The sequence below is a fragment of the Gastrolobium bilobum genome, unplaced genomic scaffold (genome assembly GCF_033153095.1).
Source record: "Gastrolobium bilobum isolate Gb01-03AN ecotype WA unplaced genomic scaffold, APGP_CSIRO_Gbil_v1 utg20561, whole genome shotgun sequence".
NCBI lineage: Eukaryota > Viridiplantae > Streptophyta > Magnoliopsida > Fabales > Fabaceae > Gastrolobium > Gastrolobium bilobum.
This window is the reverse complement of record NW_026897308.1, coordinates 50,542-66,945: the sequence shown is the minus strand read 5'-3', so window position 1 is coordinate 66,945 and position 16,404 is coordinate 50,542. Positions and strand designations below refer to the sequence as shown.

Here is a 16,404-nt window from a genome sequence, read left to right as displayed (position 1 = left end):
CCCTACAATAAGCATGTCGTCAACATACAACAACAAACTCAAAAAATCTCTAGCCTCATACCTCTTCACAAATACGCAGTGGTCGGCTTCTGTCTTCTCAAACTTATGATAAGTCATGAATGATTCAAATTTCTTGTACCACTGTCGAGGTGCTTGCTTCAAGCCATGGAGGCTCTTTTTCAACCGACATACCAAGTCTTCTTGGTCTGGAGCTCGGAACCCTTTAGGTTGCTCCATATATATTTCTTCTTCTAAATCACCGTGAAGAAATGTCGTCTTCACGTCCATTTGTTCTACCTCGAGGTCCAAAGAAGCCGTCATAGCTAACACGGTTCGGACCGAGGTCATTTTCACCACAGGAGAAAAAATCTCCTCAAAGTCTACTCCTTTCTTCTGATTGCAGCCTTTCACTACAATTCGGGCTTTGTATCTCGGCTTTTTCCCGTTCTCTTCATTCTTAATCTTGTAGACCCATTTATTTTTCAAAGCTCGTCTTCCTTTAGGCAACTCGGTCAACTCATAAGTCTGATTCTCGTGCAAAGACTTCATCTCGTCTTGCATTGCCTTTTTCCATTCTCCTTTCTCTGAGCTCGTCACAGCCTCATCATAACTCTAAGGTTCACCGTCTTCAGCAACAACGGTGTATTCATCAGATGGGTATCTCGTAGAGGGTCTTCTTTCTCGAGTTGGATATCTCGTTTATTCTTCAGCTTGAGAACCCAGTTCATCATTCTCATCCCGGATCTCATCCTCAACTCGGACCTCAGTGTCTTGGTCATCTTCAGCTTGTTGCTGGTCATCAATTTCTTCATTCTCTTGATTTTCTCCCCCTGCTTCAGCTCGGACAGGAGGGACGAGTTCTTCACGTCTGACAGTAACCCGGACTTTGGGCTTCGAGATGTCATGAATGTTCTCATCTTCATGAAAGATCACATCTCGGCTTCTCACGATCTTCTTATTGATTGGATCCCAAAGTCGGAACCCGAACTCACATCTCGGCGACCAAGATAGATGCATTCTTTGGTCTTTGCATCAAATTTAGCCCTTTCATATTTAGGGATATGCACAAAAGCTCAGCATCCAAACACCTTCAATTGATTGTAGGCCGCTTTCCGACCTGTCCAGACTTCTTCTGGAATTTCTCCTTCAAGTGGCTGCGATGGTGAGAGGTTGATCAAGTCAACAACTGTTTTGACGGCTTATCCTCATAATGATTTCGGTAACCCGACATTGGATAACATGCTTCGGACCTTCTCTTCAATAGTTCTGTTCATCCTCTCAGCCAGTCCATTCAGCTGAGGTGTCTTGGGAGGCGTCTTCTCAAGTCGAATCCCGACCGCTCTGCAGTATGCATCAAATGGGCCGCAATACTCACCACCATTATCAGATCGGACCACCTTCAATTTCTTGCCAGTCTCCTTTTCAACCATAGCATGGAATTCTTTAAATGATTGGAGTACCTGGTCTTTAGACTTCAACAAATATACCCACACTTTGCAGGAATGGTCATCAATAAATGAAACAAAGTACTGAGCTCCTCCAAGAGATTTCTCTGACATAGAGAAAACATCAGTATGGACGAGGTCAAGAATATACCTGCGTCGTCTTGGTTGATCCGGTCTCACAAAAGAAACCTGGTGCTGCTTTCTGGCTAGGCAGTGCAGGCAACTCTCCAACGCTTGGCCTTTCAACCCGGTCAATAATCTTTTCTTGTTCAGGATCTAGAGCCCTTTCTCGCTCATGTGGCCGAGGCGCTTGTGCCATAGCTCCAAGTTAGGTTCATCTTGGACAGAATTGGCTTCTCCGCCATTGATCTTTCCTTGTATCACGTACAAGGAGCCTTCCTTCTTACCTCGGGCCACGACCAAGTTTTCCTTGGCCAGCTTCCATCTAACACTACCGAAGTAGTTCACTAACTCGGCATCATCAAGTTTGCCTACCGAGATTAGGTTCAAACGCATGTCAGGAACATGCCTTACATCTTTCAACACAAGTCGGCATCCGACCTCCGTGGTCAGAGTTACATCACCGACACCAACAATCTTGCTGGTCACTTGATTTTCCATCTTCACGACTCCAAAATCACCACCTCGATAAGAGGAGAAAAAACCTTTGTGTGGAGTAATATCTCGGCACCGGAAGGAGGCACCGGAATCACCAATCCAAGTGCAGTCATCATATGCAACATTCAAATAATTATCCTCACCAAGGAGGAATATCTCGGCATCCGGGTTGGCAGCCACCGCAGTGGTGCTCTTGTCTTCCCTCTTCTTGGGAATAATCTAATCCGGCTTCACAGAGCCGTTCTTCTCGTCATTCTGCAGGGTCCAGCAGTCTGGCTTCTTATGGCCTGTCTTTCCACAGTAAAAACACTTCAACTCATATTTCGGCTTTGACCGACCTCTGGACTTTTCTCGTCTGTCACGACCTCTACCCCTTCTTTTGCTTCTACCCCGGGAGTCAGATTTTCCTTTGTTCTCAACAACGTTGGCATCAGACGTGCTTGAAACACCTCGTTCTCTTCTCCTGACTTATTTGCTCAAAAGACTATCTGTCACGACATCCATCTTCAACTTTTCTTCTGGAGTTGAATTACTCAAAGTCACCACCAGAGTATCCCAACTTTCTGGCAGCGAGCTCAACAGCAGCAAAGCCTGCATCTCATCATCAATTTTCATCTCAGTTTTTGACAGCTTATTCACAATACCTTTATAGGTGTTGAGGTGTTCAATCATGCTCATGTCGTCCTTGTATTCAAGCTTTACAAGTCGGCGAACTAGGTATGCTTTATTCCTGGGAGACTTCTTCTGAATCATGGACTCCAGCTTCGTCCACAACTCATACGCGTTCGTGAACTCGGACACGTGCTCAAAGAGGCTTTTATCAATATATTTCCTGATCGTGGCTACCGCCTTTCGACTCAGGATCTCCCACTCCTTATCGGTCTTGCCTGCCGGTCTCTCATCAAGGGTAATGGGCTCATGTAGATCTTTGCAGTAGAGATGATCTTCCATCATCGGTCTCCAATAGGTAAAATTATCTGCGATCAACTTGAACATGTCTCCATCATTGGTTATGCCACTGGTCTCCATCTCGTCTCCCTCAGAACCCGTCGAACTCGGGCTCTGATACCACTGTTGGGAAAAAATCGGTTCCCTCAAGCTCGGCTCAGGGGCCTTTGTGCGGAAGTCAATCAACAAGATCCTGATCTCAGCAACCCCTCGGCCTGAACTTCACCAGGTCAGGTAGCGCAGCGGAAATATCAAAACGAAGAAGAACACAACCAGATTTAACGTGAGAAAACCTTCTTCAATGACAAAGTAAAAACCTACGGGACCTAGTCCAAATCAAAAATCCACTATGAAAATAATGGTTACAAAATAATCAGAATACACCAATGTAGTGGTTAACTCAACCTCTCCAACAATGGTGATAATCAAACTACTCTAGAGATGTTTCACTCAAACTCCCTCTAGAGATCTCTCAAATGCAAAGCATAAAGTTTTGCTCAAACAATTTTCTCTCAAATATCTGTCAAATAAAATTCTCTCGTATGACCTAGCCTCCACCCACAACTAATGAGTATATATAGAGGAGGTGGAAATTAGAGTTAGGGTTTTTAGAAAACCCCTCAAATGGGCTTGGGCTTAGCATTGAAAGAGGAAGCCCAACATGTTGAACCAATCTCAATGCAAATCCAATGGTTAACGGTGCAAGAGATACCGTAGCAAAAGATACGATAGAACCCTCTTATGTGTTAATGTTTAGATATTTGATACTTGAAATTTCTTACTCCATTTTGTAGGTTGTTGGAAAGCCAGGACATGCTGTTGGCATGTGATAGAGGCAATAGCTAAATAGTAGTTAAGTTATTTTACTTTCATTTTACAATGAAGACCAATGAAGTACTTGATTAGAGAAAGGTTCTTACAAAGAATTAGCCAATGAAAGGATCCAAAAGAATGCTAAACCTATCTCAAAAACAGAAAAATGTAAACGCGTCTTCAACTACGATGATGTTGCAGGTCTCTAATTTATATCCATATACTGGGAAGTTACAAAATTATTGTTATTGACAACTGCCTTTGACATGGACAGGTGGAAGAGCTCCAGAATTTGATAGAACATGATACAGGATGTAGGTGGCAACACCTAACCTTGGAGCTTATTATGTTTTGGGAATTCCAACTGCTGTAATTGGGCTGTTATGTCAATTAGCGAGTTTAAGTACTAGTTGATATTTTATTTCAATGTAACCTTCTATATTTGAAATTTTATAGTCACATTCAAATGGAATTACGTATACACTGAATAAATAGTATTTTTTGTTTTCACGTATTGCACTACGCACAAAAAAGTGGAGTATACGTAGCACAATGCACATTTCATTATCTTGAATGCGCAATTCAAACAGATTACAGGATTCTCTAATTTGTACAAAGATTTGGCGAATCCTATTGCCTACAATCAAGACATTATTACAAACCATTAATTCACCCATCGATTTAAAAGGCACCAGCTTTTAGTCTCCTTACCAGCTCCTCTCTGCACAAAGAAAACATCAATGTCAGAACAACAACACTAACCAAATGTTTCATGCGCCACAGTGCCAAGGGATTACAATATTGAAATGGTAAAAAAGTTTACCTCATCAGGTACCTATCAAAGCCTGAAGCAGTCAACATCCCTCTATTCTCTTCAGCCCTTCTCAGGAGATATGGCATAACAGTCTCTACAGGTCCAAATGGCATATACTTGCTAACCTGAAACCCTGCATTGCTCAAACCAAAGGACAGTGCCTCTGACATTCCATATAGCTGTGCAAATTCAAGCTTATGGTTCACCTTTCCAATTCCCAATTCATGAGCTTTTGCAGCAGCCAATTTCCCTACACAGCATTTTCACAGATATAAATATATCAGACCCATCAATTGGATTCCTTGGTTTTCTCATTACAAACCATCATATCAGAAAATGAAATAGCCAATATGTCCTTGTACCTGATTCAACATTATGCGTTGCAAGAACAACCCCACCAGAGCCATTAGCAATCTTCTCAAGCAGAAAAGATGAACAATCATTGAAGCACTTGTGTGTGTCCTGGATTGTATTGTGAATTGGGGATGCATAACCCAAAGAAGCAGCCAATCTTCTTTCAGTCGACATATAAGCACCTCTCACCAATTTGAACCCCATTGGGATTCCCATTTTGTCAGCAGCCTTTGTTGCCAGCAACAACCTATCCTTGGCATCTTTCAGGTAAGTCTGAATGGTTCCAAACACAATGGGGTTGTCACCTTTGTTGTGCATAACGGCAGAGGAATATGTGAAGTAATCAATAGCAGGTTGAACCGAGGTATGCTCTGCATCAATCAACAAAGGAACATTGGTTTGCACACACTTTTGGCAAAGTTCAAGGAGTCTCTGATTGGCAAGTTCCAGATCACTCTCTTCTTGTGGGGTTAGAGGCTCCGGTCTCTTCCGGGTGTGGTACAAAGGACTCGACTGTGCAAAAATGGGGAAGGAATCTTTCTTCCATGGCAAATTGAAAGAAGGGTCTTTCTGCTGCCATCTAAGCAAGTCACTAATTCTTTCTAGCAAACTCATGGGACATATTGCAGTGATTTTCACGATGACAAAGCTCACCTATCACAATCAAAAATTAAATTTTTGAACCATTAGCAACACTGACATAACACACCACACCACACCACTCTTCACACATAGAAAAAAAAGCAGATAACAATAAAGCACAAGCAACCACGATGTTTCCGTGATCTACTAGTGCTTAGTTACCAAAAGAAAAAATTGACTACGAAATCAAGATGATTCTAGTTGTTGCAAGCTGGTGTTGTGAGAGAGAGAAAAACAACACTTCCACCCTACCCCATTTCAAGCACTGTAAATCTGTGTCCCTAGTAACATTTACAGTACAAGATTTCATTCCTATTCCACGTGTGACCAGATCAGGGATATCACCGAAAAATTAAAGTTGCAAAGGTGGGACCAGCCACTCGTCCGTGGGACCAGCACGTATTCATCATTGATGGTGATTCTTTGCATCTCAACCGCGCATCACAACAACCATCACCTCAACCGAACCCAAACCAAGTCACCCGTTTTCTCAATGCCATTAAGGACACGTGTCACGTTCAGATCTCATCGTTCGTTGCCGTCCCTTACATGCAAAAACCGAAGGAAAAAAAAAAAAAAACACAAACAACAATAGTTCTTATGTATGCACAACAAAATCCGCACACCAATGATTAACGAGTTGCATTGGTTGATGAACGCCAAATTTGAACAAAACAATACACAATTAATGTTAATAAGAAAAGTAAAGTAATTGTACAATATCATTTAATTTACCTGAATGAAGACATTTTTTGAACAAAAAAAAGTTTAAAAAGATGAAGTGAAGAAGAGATTACCGAAGATGGTGGAAGCGATCTGCTAACATCGACGGTGTGAAGGAACCCTTTAAGGTTCCGGTCACAACCAAGGTTGTCATGAGCATCTTCCACGCCATACACAAGCATGCCACGCAAACCGGCGTCGTTTAAGGACCTAATACTTTTTCCGGCGGTGGCGGCGTCCTCGCCGGCGCAGAAGTTGTCGTAAAAGGTGTGGCGGATGGCGGCGAGGACGAGATCTTTGAGACCATCCATCTCCATGAGCTTGGACCTCATGATCCACATGCCAAGGTCAACCATTGGCTCAAGCGCGGTGGCGTGGAGCACCGCGGTGGAGCGGAGGAGGTTGGCGGTGGGGACGTGTGAGAATAGCCTCTCGACGTCGTGGAGGTTGAGGGAGGAGGGGTCGGCGGCGGGAGGGAGGATGGCGGCTGAGGAGGGTGGTTTGGGGTCAACTAAACCGGGAAGAGAGAGAGTTGGTGAGAGAGAAGGGTGTGGAGATGTTAGAGGCTTTGTTGCGGTGTTGTAACGGAGGTTCCTTAGGATTCTTGGAGGGATTACTCGGGTGGCCATCAACGGTAAAAACTAACGATGTTGTTGTTCTTGTTCTTGTTTTTGTTTTTGCTTCTCTCTTTCTCTTTCTTTGGTGTGTGTTAATTTCTTGACCTAAATAAAATGGAATGGAATAAATGAGAAGCAAAAATGTGATGTTTGTAGTAAGGGCTGGGTAAGAAGGTTTTTATAGGGGGGAGAATGGGGTAACTATGAGGAGGGTAAATTTGGAAAAACAAAGTAAAGTGCATGTGGTGTGTGATGAGGATGGGACTAAGCTAACATGCTCCCTCAACTCATTTTTATTTATTTATAGTATAGTCTTTGTCTTCTTTCCTTGAAAATAGGTCTTTTTTTAAAAAAAAAAAATTAGTATTTGATTTTTTGGTTTTTGTTGTTGTGATGCAAATGCAATGCAATGGTAGTTAAAGAGTACAAATGGTGAGGAGGGAGCAGTCTGAACAGAGCGTGACTTGAGGGATGTGAGTTGCAAGTTGCAACTAAACGAAGGGTCCAAATTTGAGAGAGATTCGGAGCTGAGACAGACCTTACGTGGATCCTAATCATATTTGACATTGTCTTGTATGGTCAAATTGTGGTAGGTAATGCTGAATTATTCTCTTATATCTCGCATCACTTTACACGTGTTACAATTTTATCACGTTAAAGTTTTATCATTGTTATCTAATAATCAAACATTTTTTTTACAAAAAATATATATTGTATTTTAGAACTGCTCTTGTGAGCTATGATTAGTGATATTGTATAGTTCAATTAATTCCACATTTTTTTGTAATATATATATATATATATATATAAAAGTAAGCTCTATGACTCTGACTCTGACTCTGATGAGAATGTCATTTCAGTTTTATCCCCAATTGTCATCCCGTATATTCCTAAATTCTTCAAATTGTGTACTCAAAGCTATATTGCCTATTTCTCAGCTTTTGGTTAGTGTTTGAATTCTTAATTAGTGAGTTTTTTTCTTATGATTTTATCTTCCTGATTGAATGTTCTTTTAGTTGATTCTGGTTGCAGTCGAAGGCAAGGTTTTAAGCCACTTCATGATATGTTGGGGGTGGGTAGTGGAGTAGTGGTTCCAACTCCAAGACCATTCAATTAAAATTAACAGCATTATGGCTTATTTTAGTAACTATTAACAGAATCTCAAATTCACCAAGTTTTTGTTACGTTAAAAAAATGTATGGTTTTTGTTGTTTGTGGCGGAAAACTAATGTGCAAGTTGGCTTAATTCAACACTAAAATCGGCAACACCCTAGATATTATTATTTGTTTGAGAGTGAAAATCGCCTTAGAGTCAGTGACAAAGTAGAGGAAGTTAAAATTGATCCACTTGTTTACCCAAAATAAAAAATAAAAAAATTGATTCACTTAAAACACAAGTTTATTTTCTAAAATTGATCCACTTAAAACACAGGTTTACTTTCTTTTTTTCTTTCTTTCTTTTTATACACTACATGTACTTTTCATGTAAGACAATCATATTCGGAGCGGGTTCATTATTAATATTTTAAATTCTTTCCAAAGATGATACTAGAGATAATCAAACACATGCAACTCTAATGTATCAACTGACCTACCATCATTTGGTCAAAAACACGGTTCTACCTCTAAACATGTTCCTTCTTGTTATTTGCTCAGTTTCTTCAGCCTTATTTGTTCCCTGACTTCCTCTTTGCTTTTCCTTATTTTCCTCTTGGTTTCTCTCTAGTCTTGCTTTATCCTTTTCATTATAAACACAACTAAACAAGTGTTGATGAAAAGAACTGAATAAAAAAATTAAAATAAAAAAACTACACAAATTAAAAATGTGCAATTCTTCAGTCTAAAATTATTATTTCCTACTAAATGACATTTGAAGCTGTTTGTTGTCTGTTTCGAAGCTTTTTCTTAACGTTCTTGCATATTACTAGCTATATGCAAATGAAATTATTCGCATAATTACTTAGTTTTTTTTTTTTTTACCTAATTTAATTACTATAACAAAATATCAACAATCTTAAGAATATGAACTGAAAATGTGTAGTACCAGTACGTAGGAATGGACGAGAAAAGATAAACATTTGATATATACCAAAAAAAATATGGATTATATAAACATACAGTCCTCTAGGTTAATTAAATTTAAAATATTATTTAATAAATTTTAAAATGAATCACAGCTATTGAAGATGTTATTCTTAAAAATTTCAGAATTTCTTGACGATTAGAGTCTTTAAGCAAGACTCTACCGATTTATTTAGTTTTTATTAAAAATAAATAACTTTTCGAATTTGGGTGTAGATTAGACTCTATGCCTTTACACCTTTTGGGTGTATGTCTAATAATAATGAGGATTTTTTTTTTTTTTTGGCAAGTAATGTCTCATGATTTCAAGTTCTATCATGGCCAAAAACCCTTTAAACATTGAATTTAATTATCACAAAATCTGTCCCTTGTGGGTATACATCATATCAATAGAGCAAAACGTTTCTCAAAGCAGTAGGAACGTTGAGATGTTTCAATATCTGTGTATAAGAATTTATCAATACCGTTGCCACTTAACTCCAGTATAAAATTCATCAATGCTGGCCAAATAAAGCCCGATTCTTCCCAAGAAGACACATGGAATAAAAATGATGCCACACCCATTGTTGCTTATAACTTATAATGCAGGTTTTTGTTTTAGTAATTTTTCTTTATTAAGTTTCTCCCCCCTAGCTTATCTGTTCATTCTGTTGCGGTGGAAAATGGTTTTCCCCTTTCTTTAGCGTTGTTTGCATACCACTAATTGATTGAATCCATTTCAAAAAATTATGGAGAGAAACTGCAAAGATCATGTCGTCCACTTTACTAAGATCACAACTTTATAGAGAGAATATTCTACCAGAGTTCTTTGCTCACACATATCTTAATGCAAGAGAGAAATAGATACTCTCAGATTATACGAGAGGAACCCAACCATCTAGTTATAAATCAATAATGACAGAAGAATTAAGATAAAAAGAGATAAAAAAAAAAAACCATTAATTTGTATTAGCACAAGTGAGATTCACTCACATGATCTCATGTCATACAAAAGCATTCATTCCCCTGACAAAACATATTAAAGGCACTCTTGCAAGAAGCAACAATTTATTTATTTTAATGGTGGATACAGTACGGACACAAAACGCGACAGGCCAATCAGCGCAATGCATGATAGTGGATATTGGCCTAAGAGTCACCACTATCAAAGGTGACTCTCTTATGGTGATTTCACAATGGTAATCGTCTGTGTAGAAAATAAAGATGTGTGAATTACTACTAGGTATAATGAAAAATAAAAGCGTATAATATATGCAGAGAAGGAGAAGGCCTATAATTATGCATCTCTGATGAGGTTTATCCCCCAACCTATCCAACAGATAAAAGCAAGGGGAAGAGAAAAAGCCCATATATTACTATTCTCCAACGTTAACAACCAAAAAATATCACTAAGTGCTTCCAAGTACAGTAAAAACGCTATCACTCTATAAAAGCCAATTGACAGTAATGTTTCCAAGCCATGCAAACAGGGGGATCTGAGCCAAAGCAATAAAGAGCAAGAGGTAGTGGTGTCTGCTTGAATCATAACTCCTGACCTCTGCAACTCTCTTCATTGTTTTCACCAAGAACATTGCCATGCATAAGCAGGTCCATAGCATCAAAAAGTAGTAGGAGTAAACCCATATTATTCTTCCAAGAACAGCCAAACACATGCCAGGGAAAGTATACCCAGCATATGCTATAAAGTCCAATAGAGGTGCTTCCCCACTGCCCAATGAAAGTAATGTCACTTTAAGCAGTGCTGTTTGCGTAAACCAACCAAGCAATCCCTTGATGAATAACCAATTCAAAGCTTCAGGACTAAACCTGGCCACAAATACAGCATGTTTAAGAAACTATGACAAACTAGAATGCATGCGGAGATGGAACAAAACCAAACCAAATTCCTAGTGTAACTTGCCAAAATCCAACACCCCAGACAAGAAGAGAGGGGGGAACTAGCGCAAATTATAGCCTGACAATGGAGTTGCAACTGTTCAATTCAGTTAATACGATACCATGTTTTTAATGCATAAGGTACGTAGATGTTTGTATTCCCCTTGCCACCCCCATGCACAGGCCACAGACACACAAATCCTTTTCACAAAATGATTTCCGAACTCTTCATCATAGAGCAAAATAATTTCACAGCACAGCATTGAGAAATCATAGAGAGGAAAACAGCTTTATCTATTCCTTTACAATTCTCCTGATTAAATATAGTAGCAAATAGTTTGCAACATAGTTACTGTCGTCAGTAACAATTTAAGAGTCTACAATTACTACTGCAAATAGCACTTCAGGGATCCTTAAGACACTTTTGAAAAGGCCATTCTGAGTAATAGAGGTTTTAACATGAACAGAAAATTTATTCAGCTAAAAATTTATGCTAAGTATTAATCATGTTGACACAGAATGGAACTAATACAAGGTAAGCTGAAAAGTGACATGCAGCATATAGATAAACACAAATCACAAGTACAAGCAGGGTGGATAACTTTAAATTTGAAGAAAATAAATATAATTCATGTCAATACTATCTATAGAATTAAGATAAAGGAAAATTTGTACTTACTTTCCATGAAGACCCAATGAGATGCCAGCAAGAACAACGTAGGTACCAAATGCCATGAATGGAATGTACAAGTCGGGTGCATTTATGTCATAAAGTGGTGGTTTATAAGAGAGCCTACCTCCCACTGGTTCTGGAATTCTAGTCCAATGCCCCTGAACAAGAGAAGAAAAAGATAAGTTCAAGCAAGAAGATACAATAAGGTAACAAAATGAAAATTCAACTAGATAAAAGCAGAGAAGAGTGACATTGTTGCTTACCCGGTGCAGGAATGGGAACAAAATCACCTTTAATTTGTTCTTAACATAGTGGTCATTCACTTGGAAGTAGTATTGGGGATCAGAGAAATACCGACTTATCTGATATTGAAAAAGAATATTGATTTAAAAATAAAACTTGGCATTCATACTTAGAGACAATATCTATAATTAATGCCAGCAAACTAGCAACGGCTTTTTAAAATCATCTTTCAGTTGTACTGGTTTCTCCCACCAAAATCAGTGGAACCTGACTTGATTGATAGGTAAGCATTCTTGAAGGTAAGGGCACATGCCGTATATGAAATAGATTTAAAAAAAAAATTGCAAAACACTTCAAATTTTGCTAGAAAAATTTAAACGGGAACTCCAATATTAAAATGCTAAATTGTTCATTATAATAATTTCTGATAGTCAAAAGATAAGTATTGCTCTAATGAAACCGCTTAGAAACAGGGGATTGAAGAGGTCATTTCAGTTTTCTCAGAATAAGCAGTTTTCCAGACACAATTTGAATTTTGAACACAAGGAAGACAGCGAAAAACAAAAAGAAATCAATCATACAAAAGATAAATTTTTTTTAAGAGAAACAGAAACAGATCTATATTATCAACCATGAATTAGTATGTCAAATTAAATTATTAAATAAAAATAATGATAGAATGATACATACGTTGCTTTGGACGTACTCAGAGCTTGATCCTAATATTTTCCCTCCATATGCACCCAATCCACCTCGAACGAGTCCTGAACCGGCGACTTGAAATGCATTCCCAAACACATTAGGTTGCAGGACTGTCTGAGGTTGAGGATGAAGTTGAGGAACCCCTAGTTGCGGCCCAACATTGTTATACATTCTCACTGCAATGTCAAAAGACAAATAATCAATCAAAAACAATTTCTTCTTTTTTTTCTTTTAAAGTTCTAGGGAGGTTCTATTTGACCTAAGGGAAAACGCAAAAATGGGAATCTGCAGAACCTCCTAGACAAGACTAGGAGAGATACCAGTTGAGCTAAAGTCCACCGGTAATCAGAAACAAATTGAATAAGCAAAAGTCAACAAATTATAGATAAAGAAAACTCTCATCACATGAAGAAATCAGGCAAAAAAATTTATTTATTGCATTTTAATTAAATAATTACTCATTTATTGCTGTTTCTGGAATATTTACACATCTACTGCACAATGTGACGCCCCAATGGGGCGTCTCACCCTAGGGTAGAGACGCCCCATTGGGGCGTCACATTGTGCAGCTTATATAATCCCCCCACCCCTCCATTCACTCTTCACACCTCTTCTCTCACTCTTCATATCTATTCCCTTTAATTTAGTATTTGAATTTTATTTCTACTATTTAAAAATGAGTTCACATCCTGATTCTGTTCGTGTTGTGTTATATTACAATGGTAGGAAGGTAGAAGGTCGACGAGGTGTCATGTTTGAAGGTGAAAAAAGGCCGACACGTATCCAACGCAACGCAACCATTGGCGAACTGCATCAGAGAATTCGGCAAAAGTTAAGTCTTCAAGGCAACCAATGTATCAATCAGATCACGACAAAGTTAAGGCAATGTGATAAATACATTAGTTTGCAAGTGGTTGACGATGAAGACCTGAAGATGACAATGGAAGAATTTTTCAACCAGTCAAAGACAGATTTTCTGGAGTTGTATGTCGACATCGCCGCAACCGAGAATGTTCCTTTACCGGTGAGGTCAGTTGATTTAAATTCTCCCCGTCTTCCATCTTCGTCTGCCGCTCATGCGTCTCCAGTTAGTAACTATTCTGAGGGAGATGAAAATGATCTGACCTAGGAAATGCACGACGAAGACGACGACAATGATGATGAAAATATCGCAATGGAAGAACGTCTTCTGGCGGAGGATGCTAGTGCTTCCGAAGGAGATGAAGGTGCCGACATGGGTGCGTCTCAAATCCCAATATTCCATGAACCAGTGGTCGCGCAAATGCCGCAGTTGCATGACGTTGCGTCTGCCCCATTAGGTATTCATCATGAAGATAATTGAAATAATGTGTATATAGTTGAATAGATACCTGATTTAATACCTGAATTAGGAAGTTTGTATTAAAAAGTTACAATCTGCAGTTGCAGGTGACGAAGCTGTTATTCCTTTTTGGGAAGGAATTCCGCATTATTCCTACATTGATTGGAGTTATCGGAGCGAACAAGAATCTTGCACTGATGGTACGGTCTCAGGATCGGGTTCAATACAAGGTCCGTGGCAACTGGATGACAAGTTATTTGTCAATCAAGAATTTGCAACAAAAAAGATGTCCAAATGGCACTTAAGCATCTCCTCATTAGGGAGCATCAAGAAGCAATTGTAATTGAGAGCACGCCTACAAAGTTATCCATGAAATGTTGTGCGTATGATAAGGGTTTCCCGTGGCGCGTTAGGGCCATGAAACCAGTGTTTGGTGAAATATGAGCACGATGTGTCCTCTTACGAAGGACCTCCCATCTGTACGGCCCAGGTATGATGTACATGCTGGGATCGGTAGGCTCTACATCCGATGCAGAACCCGATGAAGATGATGAATCAGCCATTACCCTCAACTATATCATATAAAACAACATTTAAATTAATCACATGTAATGCCCCATTTTATTTACAAATTAACTAAGCAATGCCATAATTTATTATCAAAAAATTTAAGCATATGCGCCATTTATTTTACTAGAATCGAAATTAATGAAATAATGTTAATACGTAGTACAGTCATTTATTTGTAATTAAATAATAAAAAAACATTGGACAAAAATAATGTAATACTTACAGAATACTTAACCCTAGGTCACTAATAACCTCATAAATATGTACTAATCATCACACCTAACTGACTACAAAATTATGAATAAACTCCCGCATTAACAACATCATACATACAAAATTTACGAATTCTCTATCACTATTTTCTAAATCACTAATTAATACGCTAAACCCTAATGCATAATTAAATATTAATAATAATAACTACGTAACAAAAAAAGGGAAGTATCATTACAACATTCAAGATCAATCCTAATATACGATCGATCCTAACATGTATTACTAACTAGCACTGTAATTTAAACGTATACATAGGAGGTATTACGACCTTACCTAAGTCGGCAGAGCTTCGCTACGAACCGTGGTTAGAGAGAGGTGAATGAGTGAGGAGTGAAATGGGAAAAATGGGGTATTTATAGTATTGCACATGAGACGCCCCTTTTGGGCGTCACATGTGACGCCCCATTGGGGCGTCTTCTCCTTCATGAGAGACGCCTCACTGGGGCGTCACATGCGTCACAGTGCTATGAAGCACCGATACGGCGTTTTCGATACGTTCTCGATAATACAGGATGTCGATTACCATACAATACGTGTCCGTTTCCGATACGCGTATCTGATACGTTGAAAAAAAATTTAAGGAGTATCGGTGCTTCATAGTCACAGTGTGCAATAGATCTGTAAATACTCCCCAAACTGTCATATTTGCGTAATTATTTAATTAAATTGCAATAAAAAAAAATTTGCCGAAGAAATCATCTCACTAAAACATAATCAGCCCAAACGGTACCAAGAACGATTTCAGTTCAGATAAATTCATGGAAGTGGCCTCATTCCCAACCCATCCAAGTTCCCAAGTTGCTGATGCTATAGACCCTGTCCACACCCTAATTTGCATCATGTAAATGGGGATGTTAAGTTGTTAACCCCTATTTGCCAAAAAAAAAACACAAAAGGAGTTGCTATTCAATAATAAGGGCATAGAATCAACAATTTACCCAACAAATCACTAGGGTTTAAGGAAGAACAAGGCGGAATTCGAATTAATTCAGTAAATAAAAATAAACACATAAACAATAATATAGCAAACATAAACGAGGTAGAAAAAAAAAATGGAGATTATTTTATTTTATTTAAAAAAAAAAGATCTAGATTGAAATGCAGAAAAGAAAAGGAGATAAGAGAAAAACAGAAATAGAGGAAAGGTGTTATGAATGAACCTTTGAAGAGAAAACGCGTTCCGAAGATGAATTGAAGCAACCAAGTTCTCACACTGAAACCATACAAGCGAAGCAACTCGATCGTCTTCCCCCTTCATCAATCCTTTAAGTTTTTTATTTATTTTTTCTTTTTTGAAAAATGTTTTTATTGACGCGTGTCAATCAAGAAATCTTCTGTTGTCCAAGTGGAAATCAGAATTTATTTCTGCAGGAGTCATTAAATATTATGTTATTTAAAAAAAAAAAATTATAATTAATCTTAATTTAAAAATATTCGCAAGTAGATAATATTATTCACTGGATAGTCCTATCAGATAAAATTATATCATTTTGAGTATTTATTTCATTAATTTAATTGATCAAAAGTGTATATCATTTTTCTCTTTATTCACTTTTTATATAGTTATAATTATCCAACTGAACAAATTCTTATATTCAGTCCGTACCTTGATACCCAAATAACCCTATTAGTAATATGATATATTTTATAAAAGAAAAGATTTCTTCACTAATTTCTTGATTAATCTA

At 38.3% G+C, this 16,404-nt stretch overlaps 2 protein-coding genes across 2 annotated transcripts; both read right to left on the bottom strand.

Moving 5' to 3' along the window:
• Positions 1-4,286: 4,286 nt before the first annotated feature.
• On the bottom strand, positions 4,287-7,137 carry LOC133305858 (proline dehydrogenase 2, mitochondrial-like). Its single transcript, XM_061506100.1, has 4 exons — positions 6,432-7,137; positions 5,001-5,646; positions 4,648-4,888; positions 4,287-4,545 (listed from the first exon to the last, which is right to left on the bottom strand). The coding sequence occupies exons 1-4, from the start codon at positions 6,984-6,986 to the stop codon at positions 4,506-4,508; spliced, it is 1,482 nt and encodes a 493-aa protein (XP_061362084.1). The 5' UTR covers positions 6,987-7,137; the 3' UTR covers positions 4,287-4,505.
• A 3,078-nt stretch (positions 7,138-10,215) lies between these two features.
• LOC133305865 (uncharacterized) lies at positions 10,216-16,008 on the bottom strand. The gene is made up of 5 exons (XM_061506109.1): positions 15,877-16,008; positions 12,538-12,725; positions 11,868-11,966; positions 11,611-11,762; positions 10,216-10,862 (listed from the first exon to the last, which is right to left on the bottom strand). The coding sequence occupies exons 2-5, from the start codon at positions 12,718-12,720 to the stop codon at positions 10,481-10,483; spliced, it is 816 nt and encodes a 271-aa protein (XP_061362093.1). The 5' UTR covers positions 12,721-12,725; positions 15,877-16,008; the 3' UTR covers positions 10,216-10,480.
• Positions 16,009-16,404: the final 396 nt, after the last annotated feature.

Excerpts from the sequence above, each read along its gene's own strand:
- LOC133305858 (XM_061506100.1), bottom strand. The coding sequence starts at position 6,986 with ATGGCCACCCGAGTAATCCCTCCAAGAATCCTAAGGAACCTCCGTTAC. Across the intron at positions 5,647-6,431 it reads GATCGCTTCCACCATCTTCG|GTGAGCTTTGTCATCGTGAA; the intron begins GTAATCTCTTCT and ends TGATTGTGATAG. Across the intron at positions 4,889-5,000 it reads AACGCATAATGTTGAATCAG|GGAAATTGGCTGCTGCAAAA; the intron begins GTACAAGGACAT and ends AATGCTGTGTAG.
- LOC133305865 (XM_061506109.1), bottom strand. The coding sequence starts at position 12,720 with ATGTATAACAATGTTGGGCCGCAACTAGGGGTTCCTCAACTTCATCCT. Across the intron at positions 11,967-12,537 it reads CTGAGTACGTCCAAAGCAAC|ATAAGTCGGTATTTCTCTGA; the intron begins GTATGTATCATT and ends TTTCAATATCAG. Across the intron at positions 11,763-11,867 it reads TGTTCCCATTCCTGCACCGG|GGGCATTGGACTAGAATTCC; the intron begins GTAAGCAACAAT and ends TCTCTTGTTCAG.